The sequence below is a fragment of the Hemiscyllium ocellatum genome, chromosome 25 (assembly GCF_020745735.1).
Source record: "Hemiscyllium ocellatum isolate sHemOce1 chromosome 25, sHemOce1.pat.X.cur, whole genome shotgun sequence".
Lineage (NCBI taxonomy): Eukaryota > Metazoa > Chordata > Chondrichthyes > Orectolobiformes > Hemiscylliidae > Hemiscyllium > Hemiscyllium ocellatum.
Window position 1 is genome coordinate 611,403 of NC_083425.1, and position 13,480 is coordinate 624,882.

The following is a 13,480-nucleotide window of genomic DNA, read 5'->3' on the forward strand; positions in this document are numbered from 1 at the left end:
ACAGTGTGTTGGGGGACAGGGTGTTGGGGTGCAGTGTGTTGGGGTGCAGTGTGTTGGGGTAGAGTGTGTTGGGGGACAGGGTGTTGGGGTGCAGTATGTTGGGGTGCAGGGTGTTGGGGTGCAGGGTGTTGGGGTGCTGGGTGTTTGGGAACAGGGTGTTGGCGTGCAGGGTGTTGGGGTTCAGTGTGTTGGGGAACAGGGTGTTGGGATACAGGGTGTTGGGGTGCAGTGTGTTGGGGTACTGGGTGTTGGGGTACAGGGTGTTGGGGAACAGGGTGTTGGGGTGTTGGGGTACAGTGTGTTGGGGTGCAAGGTGTTGGGGTGCAGTGTGTTGGGGTGCAGTGTGTTGGGGTACAGTGTGTTGGGGTACAGTGTGTTGGGGTGCAGGGGGTTGGGGTGCAGGGTGTTGGGGTGCAGTGTGTTGGGGTGCAGGGTGTTGCGGAACAGGGTGTTGGGGTACAGTGTGTTGGGGTGCAGTGTGTTGGGTACAGGGTGTTAGGGTGCAGTGTGTTGGGATGCAGTGCGTTGGGGTACAGGGTGTTGGGGTACAGTGTGTTGGGGTGCAGAGTGTTGGGGTACAGTGTGTTGGGGTACAGTGTGTTGGGGTACAGTGTGTTGGGGTGCAGGGTGTTGGGGTACAGGGTGTTGGGGTGCAGTGTGTTGGAGTGCTGGGTATTGGGGTACAGGGTGTTGGGGTACAGGGTGTTAGGATACAGGGTGTTGGGGTGCAGTGTGTTGGGGTACAGTGTGTTGGGGTGCTGGGTGTTGGGGTACAGGGTGTTGGGGTACAAGGTGTTGGGGTACAGGGTGTTGGGGTGCAGTGTGTTGCGGTACAGTGTGTTGGGGTACAGTGTGTTGGGGTGCAGGGTGTTGGGGTACAGGGTGTTGGGTTACAGGGTGCTGGGGTACTGTGTGTTGGGGTACTGTGTGTTGGGGTGCTGTGTGTTGGGGTGCAGGGTGTTGGGGTACAGGGTGTTGGGGTACAGGGTGTTGGGGTGCAGTGTGTGGGGGTACAGTGTGTTGGGGTACAGTGTGTTTTGGGTGCTGGGTGTTGGGGTACAGGGTGTTGGGGTACGCGGTGTTGGGGTACGGGGGGTTGGGGTACGGGGTGTTGGGGTGCAGGGTGTTGGGGTACAGGGTGTTGGTGGACCGGGTGTTGGGGTACAGGGTGTTGGGGTACAGGGTGTTGGGGTGCTGGGTGTTGGGGTACGGGGTGTTGGGGTACGGGGTGTTGGGGTACAGGGTGTTGGGGTGCTGGGTGTTGGGGTACGGGGTGTTGGGGTACAGGGTGTTGGGGTACGGGGTGTTGGGGTACAGGGTGTTGGGGTACAGGGTGTTGGGGTACGCGGTGTTGGGGTACAGGGTGTTGGGGTACAGGGTGTTCGGGTACAGGGTGTTGGGGTGCAGTGTGTTGGGGTACAGGGTGTTGGGGTACAGGGTGTTGGGGTACAGGGTGTTGGGGTACGGGGTGTTGGGGTACAGGGTGTTGGGGACAGTGTGTTGGGGTGCTGGGTGTTGGGGTACAGGGTGTTGGGGTGCAGGGTGTTGGGGTGCAGGGTGTTGGGGTACAGGGTGTTGGGGTACAGGGTGTTGGGGTGCAGGGAGTTAGGGTACGCGGTGTTGGGGTACGCGGTGTTGGGGTGCAGGGTGTTGGGGTGCAGGGTGTTGGGGTGCAGGGTGTTGGGTTGCAGGGTGTTGGGGTGCTGGGTGTTGGGGTGCAGGGTGTTGGGGTACAGGGTGTTGGGGTACGGGGTGTTGGGGTACAGGGTGTTGGGGTACAGTGTGTTGGGGTACGGGGTGTTGGGGTACGGGGTGTTGGGGTACGGGGTGTTGGGGTGCAGTGTGTTGGGGTACAGGGTGTTGGGGTGCAGTGTGTTGGGGTACGGGGTGTTGGGGTACGGGGTGTTGGGGTACAGTGTGTTGGGGTGCAGGGTGTTGGGGTGCAGGGTGTTGGGGTACAGGGTGTTGGGGTGCAGTGTGTTGGGGTGCGGGGTGTTGGGGTACAGTGTGTTGGGGTGCAGGGTGTTGGGGTACAGGGTGTTGGGGTACGGGGTGTTGGGGTACAGGGTGTTGGGGTGCAGGGTGTTGGGGTGCAGTGTGTTGGGGTACGGGGTGTTGGGGTACAGTGTGTTGGGGTGCAGGGTGTTGGGGTACAGGGTGTTGGGGTACGGGGTGTTGGAGTACAGGGTGTTGGGGTACAGGGTGTTGGGGTGCAGTGTGTTGGGCTGCAGTGTGTTGGGGTACAGGGTGTTGGGGTACGGGTTGTTGGGGTACGGGGTGTTGGGGTACAGGGTGTTGGGGTGCAGTGTGTTGGGGTACGGGGTGTTGGGGTACAGGGTGTTGGGGTGCAGGGTGTTGGGGTACAGGGTGTTGGGGTGCAGTGTGTTGGGGTGCGGTGTGTTGGGGTACAGTGTGTTGGGGTGCAGGGTGTTGGGGTACAGGGTGTTGGGGTGCAGGGTATTGGGGTGCAGGGTGTTGGGGTACAGTGTGTTGGGGTGCAGGGTGTTGGGGTGCAGGGTGTTGGGGTACAGGGTGTTGGGGTACGGGGTGTTGGGGTACGGGGTGTTGGGGTGCGGGGTGTTGGGGTGCAGGGTGTTGGGGTGCAGGGTGTTGGGGTACAGTGTGTTGGGGTGCAGGGTGTTGGGGTACAGGGTGTTGGGGTGCAGGGTGTTGGCGTGCGGGGTGTTGGGGTATGGGGTGTTGGGGTGCGGGGTGTTGGGGTGCGGGGTGTTGGGGTGCATGGTGTTGGGGTGCAGGGTGTTGGGGTACTGTGTGTTGGGGTGCAGGGTGTTGGGGTGCAGGGTGTTGGGGTACAGGGTGTTGGGGTGCAGGGTGTTGGGGTACGGGGTGTTGGGGTGCGGGGTGTTGGGGTGCAGGGTGTTGGGGTGCAGGGTGTTGGGGTACTGTGTGTTGGGGTGCAGGGTGTTGGGGTGCAGGGTGTTGGGGTACAGGGTGTTGGGGTGCAGGGTGTTGGGGTGCAGGGTGTTGGGGTACAGGGTGTTGGGGTGCGGGGTGTTGGGGTGCGGGGTGTTGAGGTACAGGGTGTTGGGGTACAGGGTGTTGGGGTGCAGGGTGTTGGGGTACAGGGTGTTGGGGTACTGTGTGTTGGGGTGCAGGGTGTTGGGGTGCAGGGTGTTGGGGTACAGTGTGTTGGGGTGCAGGGTGTTGGGGTGCAGGGTGTTGGAGTACAGGGTGTTGGGGTACGGGGTGTTGGGGTACGGGGTGTTGGGGTGCAGTGTGTTGGGGTACAGTGTGTTGGGGTGCAGGGTGTTGGGGTACAGGGTGTTGGGGTACTGTGTGTTGGGGTACGGGGTGTTGGGGTACGGGGTGTTGGGGTGCGGGGTGTTGGGGTGCAGGGTGTTGAGGTACAGGGTGTTGGGGTACAGGGTGTTGGGGTGCAGGGTGTTGGGGTACAGTGTGTTGGGGGACAGGGTGTTGGGGTACAGGGTGTTGGGGTGCAGGGTGTTGGGGTGCAGGGTGTTGGGGTGCAGGGTGTTGGGGTGCAGGGTGTTGGGGTACAGGGTGTTGGGGTGCAGGGTGTTGGGGTACAGGGTGTTGGGGTGCAGGGTGTTGGGGTACAGGTGTTGGGGTGCAGGGTGTTGAGGTGCAGGGTGTTGGGGTACGGGGTGTTCGGGTACGGGTTGTTGGGGTGCGGGGTGTTGGGGTACGGGGTGTTGGGGTACAGGGTGTTGGGGTACAGGGTGTTGGGGTACGGGGTGTTGGGGTGCGGGGTGTTGGGGTACGGGGTGTTGGGGTACAGGGTGTTGGGGTGCAGGGTGTTGAGGTACAGGGTGTTGGGGTGCAGGGTGTTGGGGTACAGGGTGTTGGGGTACAGGGTGTTGGGGTGCAGGGTGTTGAGGTACAGGGTGTTGAGGTGCAGGGTGTTGGGGTGCAGGGTGTTGGGGTACAGGGTGTTGAGGTACAGGGTGTTAGGGTGCAGGGTGTTGGGGTACAGGGTGTTGGGGGACAGGGTGTTGGGGTACAGGGTGTTGGGGTGCAGGGTGTTGGGGTGCAGGGTGTTGGGGTACAGGGTGTTGGGGTGCAGGGTGTTGAGGTACAGGGTGTTGAGGTACAGGGTGTTGGGGTGCAGGGTGTTGGGATACAGGGTGTTGGGGTACAGGGTGTTGGGGGACAGGGTGTTGGGGGACAGGGTGTTGGGGTGCAGGGTGTTGGGGTACAGGGTGTTGGGGTGCAGGGTGTTGAGGTACAGGGTGTTGAGGTACAGGGTGTTGGGGTGCAGGGTGTTGGGGTACAGGGTGTTGGGGGACAGGGTGTTGGGGGACAGGGTGTTGGGGTACAGGATGTTGGGGGACAGGGTGTTGGGGTACAGGGTGTTGGGGGACAGGGTGTTGGGGTACAGGGTGTTGGGGTACAGGATGTTGGGGTACAGGGTGTTGGGGTGCAGTGTGTTGGGTTGCAGGGTGTTGGGGTACAGGGTGTTGGGGTACAGGGTGTTGGGGTACAGGATGTTGGGGTACAGGTGTTGGGGTACAGGGTGTTGGGGTACAGGATGTTGGGGTACAGGGTGTTGGGGTACAGGGTGTTGGGGGACAGGGTGTTGGGGTACAGGATGTTGGGGTACAGGGTGTTGGGGTACAGGGTGTTGGGGTACAGGATGTTGGGGGACAGGTGTTGGGGTACAGGGTGTTGGGGTACAGGATGTTGGGGTACAGGGTGTTGGGGTACAGGATGTTGGGGGACAGGGTGTTGGGGTACAGGGTGTTGAGGGACAGGGTGTTGGGGTACAGGGTGTTGGGATACAGGATGTTGGGGTACAGGGTGTTGGGGTACAGGGTGTTGGGGTACAGGGTGTTGGGGTGCAGGGTGTTGGGGGACAGGGTGTTGGGGTACAGGATGTTGGGGGACAGGATGTTGGGGGACAGGGTGTTGGGGTGCAGGGTGTTGGGGGACAGGGTGTTGGGGTACAGGGTGTTGGGGTGCAGGGTGTTGGGGTGCAGGGTGTTGGGGTACAGGGTGTTGGGGTGCAGGGTGTTGGGGTGCAGGGTGTTGGGGTACAGGGTGTTGGGGTGCAGGGTGTTGGGGTACAGGTGTTGGGGTGCAGGGTGTTGGGGTACAGGGTGTTGGGGTACAGGGTGTTGGGGTGCAGGGTGTTGGGGGACAGGGTGTTGGGGTACAGGGTGTTGGGGTACAGTGTGTTGGGGTACAGGATGTTGGGGTACAGGTGTTGGGGTACAGGGTGTTGGGGTACAGGGTGTTGGGGTGCAGGGTGTTGGGGGACAGGGTGTTGGGGTACAGGGTGTTGGGGTACAGGGTGTTGGGGTACAGGATGTTGGGGTACAGGTGTTGGGGTACAGGGTGTTGGGGTACAGGGTGTTGGGGTACAGGGTGTTGGGGTACAGGATGTTGGGGTACAGGTGTTGGGGTACAGGGTGTTGGGGTACAGGGTGTTGGGGTACAGGGTGTTGGGGTACAGGATGTTGGGGGACAGGGTGTTGGGGTACAGGGTGTTGGGGGACAGGGTGTTGGGGGACAGGGTGTTGGGGTACAGGGTGTTGGGGGACAGGGTGTTGGGGTACAGGGTGTTGGGGGACAGGGGTTAGGTTTGGAGGATGCTGCATGGAATGGGGTCTGTGTAAATGATGCAGTGTCTGGGATTGGTCAGAAGGGGTGAATGGGTGTGTCCTGTGTGCGGAGGTAAAGGATCTTGCGGTAAAGAGGGGCGTGTCCTGTGAGGTGGGGGTGTGTCTGTGGGCGGGGTGTGGTCCTGAGGATAAGGGGGGGGTCCTGTGGGTTTTGAGGGGGTGTTCTGGGTGGGTAGTGGGAGTCAGTGAAGATTTAGTCTGGAGCGGGGCAGGATTGTCATGTCCCACTCAGAGAGGGAGGGTGTCAGGTCAGGGTCTGGGGTAGGTGGGGGGGGGGTGGGGGAGGGCGTGAGGGTCCGAGGGGTCAGGGTCTTGGGGTCAGGGTCTCGGGGTCAGGGTCTCGGGATGAGGGTCTCGGGGTCAGGTCTCGGGGTCAGGGTCTCGGGGTCAGGTCTCGGGGTTAGGGTCTCGGGGTCAGGGTCTCGGGGTCAGGGTCTCGGGGTCAGGGTCTCGGGGTCAGGGTCTCTGCTGATACGTTAGTCAGGAGTTAGGCTGTGTCTGTAATCGTGTCATTACACTGGAGTTCTCTCAATTCTTGGATTTATTTGGAGACTTTTGGAGGTTTCCATGTGTGGGGGAAATTCCCAGGCAAATCCGACAGGTCCCTGTGCTCCCCTCCTACCTTCCCTGGAAATTCCCAGGCAAATCCGACAGGTCCCTGTGCCCCCCTCCTACCTTCCCTGGAAATTCCCAGGCAAATCCGACAGGTCCCTGTGCTCCCCTCCTACCTTCCCTGGAAATTCCCAGGCAAATCCGACAGGTCCCTGTGCCCTCCTCCTACCTTCCCTGGAAATTCCCAGGCAAATCCGACAGGTCCCTGTGCCCCCCTCCTACCTTCCCTGGAAATTCCCAGGCAAATCCCTGGAATAGAAACTGGCAATTGGGAAACTCGGGGCCTGGTTTTGTATCTGCTGCTGGGTTCCCCTGAACCTCACCACAACCCAACCACCAACCGGGCTACACACCGACAGGAACCACACATTCATGATCAGAGTGGGGGGGCACGGGGGGGAGGCTGAGGGGGTGAGGTCTCGGGGGGGGGTGAGGTCTCAGGGTTTATGCTGACCTGAGCAGCAGCACATAGTGCCAATGGGGAGGGGTGAGGGACAGAGCGCGGTGTCCTGTGGGGAGCATTTATTTTGAATATTTAGTTACGAAGCTGTCGGCAGAGTCTCTACATTTTCAGTTTGAATGTCTGCATTTTATAATCCCCCGTGTCACCTGATCATGGAGTCTGCAGCTCATTGCCATGACAACAATGTGGTAGCACCACCCCCCCCCCCCCCGGACCTCACCCTCTCACCCTCACCCTCCCCCCCAGGACCTCACCCTCTCACCCCCCACCCCCCCCAGGACCTCACCCTCTCACCCCCCACCCCCCCCCGGGACCTCACCCTCTCACCACCCCCCCCCCCCCCCCGGGACCTCACCCTCTCACCCTCACCCTCCCCCCCAGGACCTCACCCTCTCACCCCCACCCCCTGGGACCTCACCCTCTCACCCCCCACCTCCCCCCGGGACCTCACCCTCTCACCACCCACCCCCCCCAGGACCTCACCCTCTCACCACCTCCCCCCCCGGACCTCACCCTCTCACCCTCACCCTCCCCCCCCAGGACCTCACCCTCTCACCCCCCACCCCCCCCGGGACCTCACCCTCTCACCCCCCACCCCCCCCCGGGACCTCACCCTCTCACTCCCACCCCCCGGGACCTCACCCTCTCACCCCCACCCCCCGGGACCTCACCCTCTCACTCCCACCCCCCGGGACCTCACCCTCTCACCCCCCACCCCCCGGGACCTCACCCCCCACGCCCCCGGACCTCACCCTCTCACCCCCCACCCCCCAGGGCCTCACCCTCTCACCCCCCACGCCCCCGGACCTCACCCTCTCACCCCCCACCCCCCAGGGCCTCACCCTCTCACCCCCCTGAGTGTAACATCGCTGTTTGAATATAACCTTGTGGCCATGTTCTCTGGGTGGCTTATATTGTAAATATCTAAAAGCAGGTTGATGATCCGAACCCACCCGTACAGGAGAGTGTTTGATTGTGAACCCAGAACAGGGTCAGGGAGCCACACTCTCACCATCGAGCAGCATTTCACTGGAAGATTCTAGCCTGGCTTGTGAACAGTTTTATATGGAATTAATTAATTGCAGCAAGAAATGTTGTGACAATGCTGTTTAAAAAGCTGTAAATTAGTCGCTATTATTTTTAAACTAACTTGTATAAAACCACTTTGCTGTGTTCATGTTCTGATCTCTGTGATATTTAGTTGGTTAATTTGAGGCTGTTCCTAAACATTGAGACAGCTCCCAGTGCCCAATGACCCAAAATCAGTATTCAAAATACACAAACCGTCTCCTAAATCTTCATGTCCAATATCATTAATTCTCTCCCTTTTGTGTACCTTAGACTTCGCACAATTGCCTGCTAACCTTTTATTTCTGTGTATTAATTTGATGTAGGGGTCAGCACTTATTGCCCATCCTAGGACAGATGTCAGAGGTAGTTTCTTTACTCGGAGAGTAGCAGGGACGTGGAACGCAAGGTCTGCAGCAGTAATAGACTCGCCAATGTCATTGGATAGACATATGGATGAAAATGGAATAATGTGGGACAGATAGGCTTCAGATTGGTTCCACAGGCAACATTGAGGGCCGAAGGGCCTGTACTGCGCTGTAATGTTGTATGTTCTATGTCCCTAGTTGCCCCCTTGAGAAGGTGGGGGTGAGCTGCAGTCCCTGTGCTGTAGGTTGACCCACAATGTCAGGAAGGAAGCAGTTCCAGGATTCTGATCCAGCAACGTTGCAGGATTCTATCGATTAAATGGCACAGAAACAGCCATTCGGCCCAAACAGGCCCTACTAGTTGATGCTTGATTTGACTCCCCTCCTTTGTTTCCCCATCTATCTGACTGGAACCTTCTCTTCCCTCTCCTTTCTCCTCGAATGCATGTGTACCATTCACTTCCATTATTGCCTGCGATAGCAAGTCCCACCTTCCCACCATTCTCTTGGTAAAAAGAACAGGGATATATTTCCCGGCACAATGATGGTGTGTATCCTGCACATCCTGCTGTTTCCAGCATTCAGCGGCACAGCTCCCAGTTTTGGTGACTGTCATTGAGAAACCTTAATATGTTTAATTTAAGATGCTGTAAAGTTTGTGTGTAAGGAGCTGAAATTGTGAGATAGCTTGACTTTCCTGGAAAGAGACGGGACCCTCATGGGAAAAGGGGTGTGGTAGCCCGGCACTATTGACTTGTTTATAGTTTCTAAATTGGTTCGACCCCATATCTCCTCAAGACCATGTTAATTCGAGCTGCAATGATTGGGTTTCAACGTTAGTTAATTGTTTTTATTCATTCACGAGATGTGGTTATTGCTGACTGGAGCAGCATTCATTGGCTATTCCTGATTACCCATTGCTGTGGGTCTGGAGTCACATGTAGGCCAGACCAGGTAAGGATTGCAGTTTCCTTCCCTAACAGGCATTAGTGACCACGAGGGCTTTTTGATAATGAGCAATGGTTCCATGGTCATCAGTAGGTTCTTAATTGCAAATTTTCTAATGTTGAGTTCTAATTCCACCACTGAACCAGGATTGTCAGAATATTACCTAGGTCTCTGAATTGGTGCTGTTGTGTAGTCACTGCTTAGTGAAGGTAGGATGATTCTTGACCATGACTCACTAGTGTATAACTAATTCTCTTGTATTTATCTCCAGAATAAAACTCCGGAACAGTTGCAGCAGTTTGTCAGTTGGAAGACGCTGCAAACCACCCTTGTGGATGACCCTGAGGACCCTTCAGATGATGTAAAATATTATTGCAGCGTTGTTTTTCGGTTACTTGTCCTAGTGAAAGAAGACTCACATCTGAATGCTTCTTTTTACTTTTTAAAACAGATTGATTTGTTTCCAGCGAGCAAAAACACTGACAAGGCTCCCCAGGCTCCAAATGTTACAGCTGAAACCTCAGATAAACCGATGATTCCTGAAGATGTTGGCAGGAACCCCGTCCCCTTGAAAGATGAGCCTTCAGCTCCAACCAAAGAGACACACTCCAGTGAAAAATCTTTGAGAAAATTGGAAATTGAACTGATGGATCCTGCAGCATTCTCGGGGACTGAGGATGAAAACCAGCTGCATCCAGATGTTGTATTAGCTCTTCAACACATTCGACAGGTGACCAACACACAACCCGCTTTGATTCAGCGAGTAACTGTTCTGGAAAAGTCCTTAGCAGATCTAGGTGAGTGCTGGAGGATGATGACCAGCCCACTTCTAACCGGGGCAACAGGACATACGCCCGGGGCAACAGGACATACACCCGGGGTAACAGGACATACACCCGGGGTAACAGGACACACACCCGGGACAGCAGGACATACGCCCGGGGCAACAGGACATATACCCGGGGTAACAGGACATACACCCGGGGCAACAGGACATACACCCGGGGTAACAGGACATACACCCGGGGTAACAGGGCACACACCCGGGGTAACAGGACACACACCCGGGGTAACAGGACACACACCCGGGACAGCAGGACACACACCCGGGACAGCAGGACACACACCCGGGACAGCAGGACATACACCCGGGGCAACAGGACGTACGCCCGGGGCAACAGGACGTACGCCCGGGGCAACAGGACGTACGCCCGGGGTAACAGGACATACACCCGGGGTAACAGGACATACACCCGGGGTAACAGGACACACACCCGGGGTAACAGGACGTACAACATGAACCAGTCTGATTCCTTTTTGATGACTGGTGTTCACTCCCTCGGACCCTCCTCCTCCTTTACTGACTCTGTACCTTGTCTGGGTGTAGGTTTGGAGTGAGCTCCGTATGCTGTCCTGTCCCTGCTGCCCAGTGACACACGGTGTTATTGGAAGTACACTCACTTGTTTCTGTGGTTTGTGCTGAGCCTAGGCCCAGGATTGGAAGCTCAGAAAAACAATTGTAAAAAGATTATTTTAAATTTGTCATATTTACTTTGCAAAATCAAGTAATGAGATTTGGAAAAGTGACCATTATTCGGTTTTAAAAAATCAATAACGAACATTTTTTTTAATGTTTTGGTCTAAATGGAAAGGATCTTTTGGGTTGGGTTTGGAATTTGGTTATTTCCTCTCTATAATCAGATTGCAGTCCCACTGCCAAGACTGGAAGGTTCCCTTCTGTAAAGGGCATCAGTCAAAGTTGTGTACTTACAAACACAAGACTGTCATTAACTGTTACATCTCCTGAATGATGTTACGGTGGGGTTTGTGTCTGTGTCCCTGACGTTATCCTCTGAGTCACTCGTCCACAAACATTACCAGCAAGTCACAGTTCCTGGTTAAGTAGTTTGTTTTTGCTCCATTTTATTAACCTGCTGTCATTGAGACTGTCTGATATGGAGTTACAAACAATGACTGCAGATGCTGGAAACCAGATTCTGGATCAGTGGTGCTGGAAGGGCACAGCAGTTCAGGCAGCATCCGAAGTGCAGCAAAATCAACATTTCGGGCAAAACCCCTCATCAGGAAAAAAGGCAGAGAGCCTGAAGGGTGGAGAGATAAGCGAGAGGAGGGTGGGGTGGGGAGAAAGTAGCATGGAGTACAATAGGTGAGTGGGGGAGGGGATGAAGGTGATAGGTCAGAGAGGAGAGGGTGGAGTGGATAGGTGGAAAAGAAGATAGGCCGGTAGGACAAGTCATGGGGACAGTGCTGAGCTGGAAGTTTGGAACTAGGGTGAGGTGGGGGAAGGGGAAATGAGGAAACTGTTGAAGTCCTCATTGATGCCCTGGGGTTGAAGTGTTCCAAAGCGGAAGATGAGACGTTCTTCCTCCAGGCGTCTGGTGGTGAGGGAGCGGCAGTGAAGGAGGCCCAGGACCTCCATGTCCTCGGCAGAGTGGGAAGGGGAGTTGAAATGTTGGTCCACAGGGCGGTGTGGTTGATTGGTGCGGGTGTCCCGGAGATGTTCCCTAAAGCGCTCTGCTAGGAGGCGCCCAGTCTCCCCAATGTAGAGGAGACCGCATCGGGAGCAACGGATACAATAAATGATATTAGTGGATGTGCAGGTAAAACTTTGATGGATGTGGAAGGCCCTATTAGGGCCTTGGATAGAGGTGAGGGAGGAGGTGTGGGCGCAGGTTTTACAGTTCCTGCGGTGGCAGGGGAAGGTGCCAGGATGGGAGGGTGTGTTGTAGGGGGGGCGTGGACCTGACCAGGTAGTCACTGAGGGAACGGTCTTTGCAGAAGTCGTAAAGGGGTGGGGGGGGGGGGGAATATATCCCATCCCTTTCCTCATTTCCCCTTCTCCCACCTCACCCTAGTTCCAAACTTCCAGCTCAGCACTGTCCCCATGACTTGTCCGGACTTGTCCTACCTGCCTATCTTCTGTTCCACCTATCCACTCCACCCTCTCCTCCCTGACCTATCACCTTCATCCCCTCCCCCACTCACCCATTGTACTCTATGCTACTCTCTCCCTATCCCCACCCTCCTCTAGCTTATCTCTCCACGCTTCAGGCTCACTGCCTTTATTCCTGATGAAGGGCTTTTGCCCAAAACATCGATTTCACTGCTCCTTGGATGCTGCCTGAACTGCTGTGCTCTTCCAGCACCACTGATCCAGTGTCTGATATGGGGGTCAAGTTAAATTCCACTCACCCAGCTCAAGGCCCAACAATCAGCATATCCCAGGAAGTGAGTTGCATAATTCACGACATATTCTAAAGTTTAGGAACAAGGGGATTTATGCTCAGTGATGATTTAGGAGACTGTCCATTGTCCCAGACATGTATGTGTTTATTTTACCCAAGTGGAAATAAACTTTTAAGATTGAATGATTGGGCATCATTTCTATTGAACATAGATTTTGCCATTCACCAGGCAAGGTGTGTCATGAGCTTGAGTCTGTTTCATTCGGCAAGTGTAGGAATACAGTCATATTGCAATATATCCTTGATCAATTCATCCCTGATCATATCACAGTGCTGCCCGGTCACATTACTGTCATGGTCTCCGGTCAATTTTCCTCAGCTCTGGGTATGGTCTTGCTGTAAACCTTGTGAGAACACACATACAGACACACACACACAGACACACACTCACACACACAGACACTCACAGACACACACAGACACAGACACACACACACAGACAGACACTCAGACACACACACACACACAGACACTCACACACACACACACACACTCACTCACTCACAGACACACAGACACACACACACACACAGAGATATTCACACACACACACTCACTCACTCACACACATACAGACACTCACACACACACACCCACACTGACAAACACACACACAGACAAGCACACACACTCACTCACACACACAGACACAGACACACACACACACTCACTCACACACACAGACACACACTCACACACACAGACACTCACACACCCACACCCACAGACACAGACACATACACACAGACACATAGACACTCACACGCAAACACACACACAGACACTCACACTCACACACACACTCACTCCCACACACAAACACTCACACACATACTCACACACACATACAGACACACACACACTCACACAGACACGCACACACACACAGACACACATATGCACACACACAGACACACACACACAGATGCGCACACACAGACGTACACACACACAGACACTCACACAGACACAGACACACACACACTCACTCACACACACAGACACACACTCACACACACAGACACTCACACACCCACACCCACAGACACAGACACACAGACACATAGATACTCACACGCACGCACACACAAACACACACACAGACACTCACACTCAGACACACACACACAGACACACAAACACTCACACACA

The 13,480-nt window shown here is 55.7% G+C and overlaps 1 protein-coding gene across 1 annotated transcript in view; it reads left to right on the top strand.

Moving 5' to 3' along the window:
- LOC132827883 (uncharacterized) overlaps positions 1-13,480 on the top strand; it is a 79,583-nt gene that overhangs the window by 21,087 nt on the left and 45,016 nt on the right. Inside the window, exons 3-4 of the mRNA XM_060844646.1 lie at positions 9,334-9,423; positions 9,514-9,859. Coding sequence (XP_060700629.1) covers positions 9,334-9,423; positions 9,514-9,859 — 436 coding nt within the window. The remainder of the gene's footprint in view (positions 1-9,333; positions 9,424-9,513; positions 9,860-13,480) is intronic.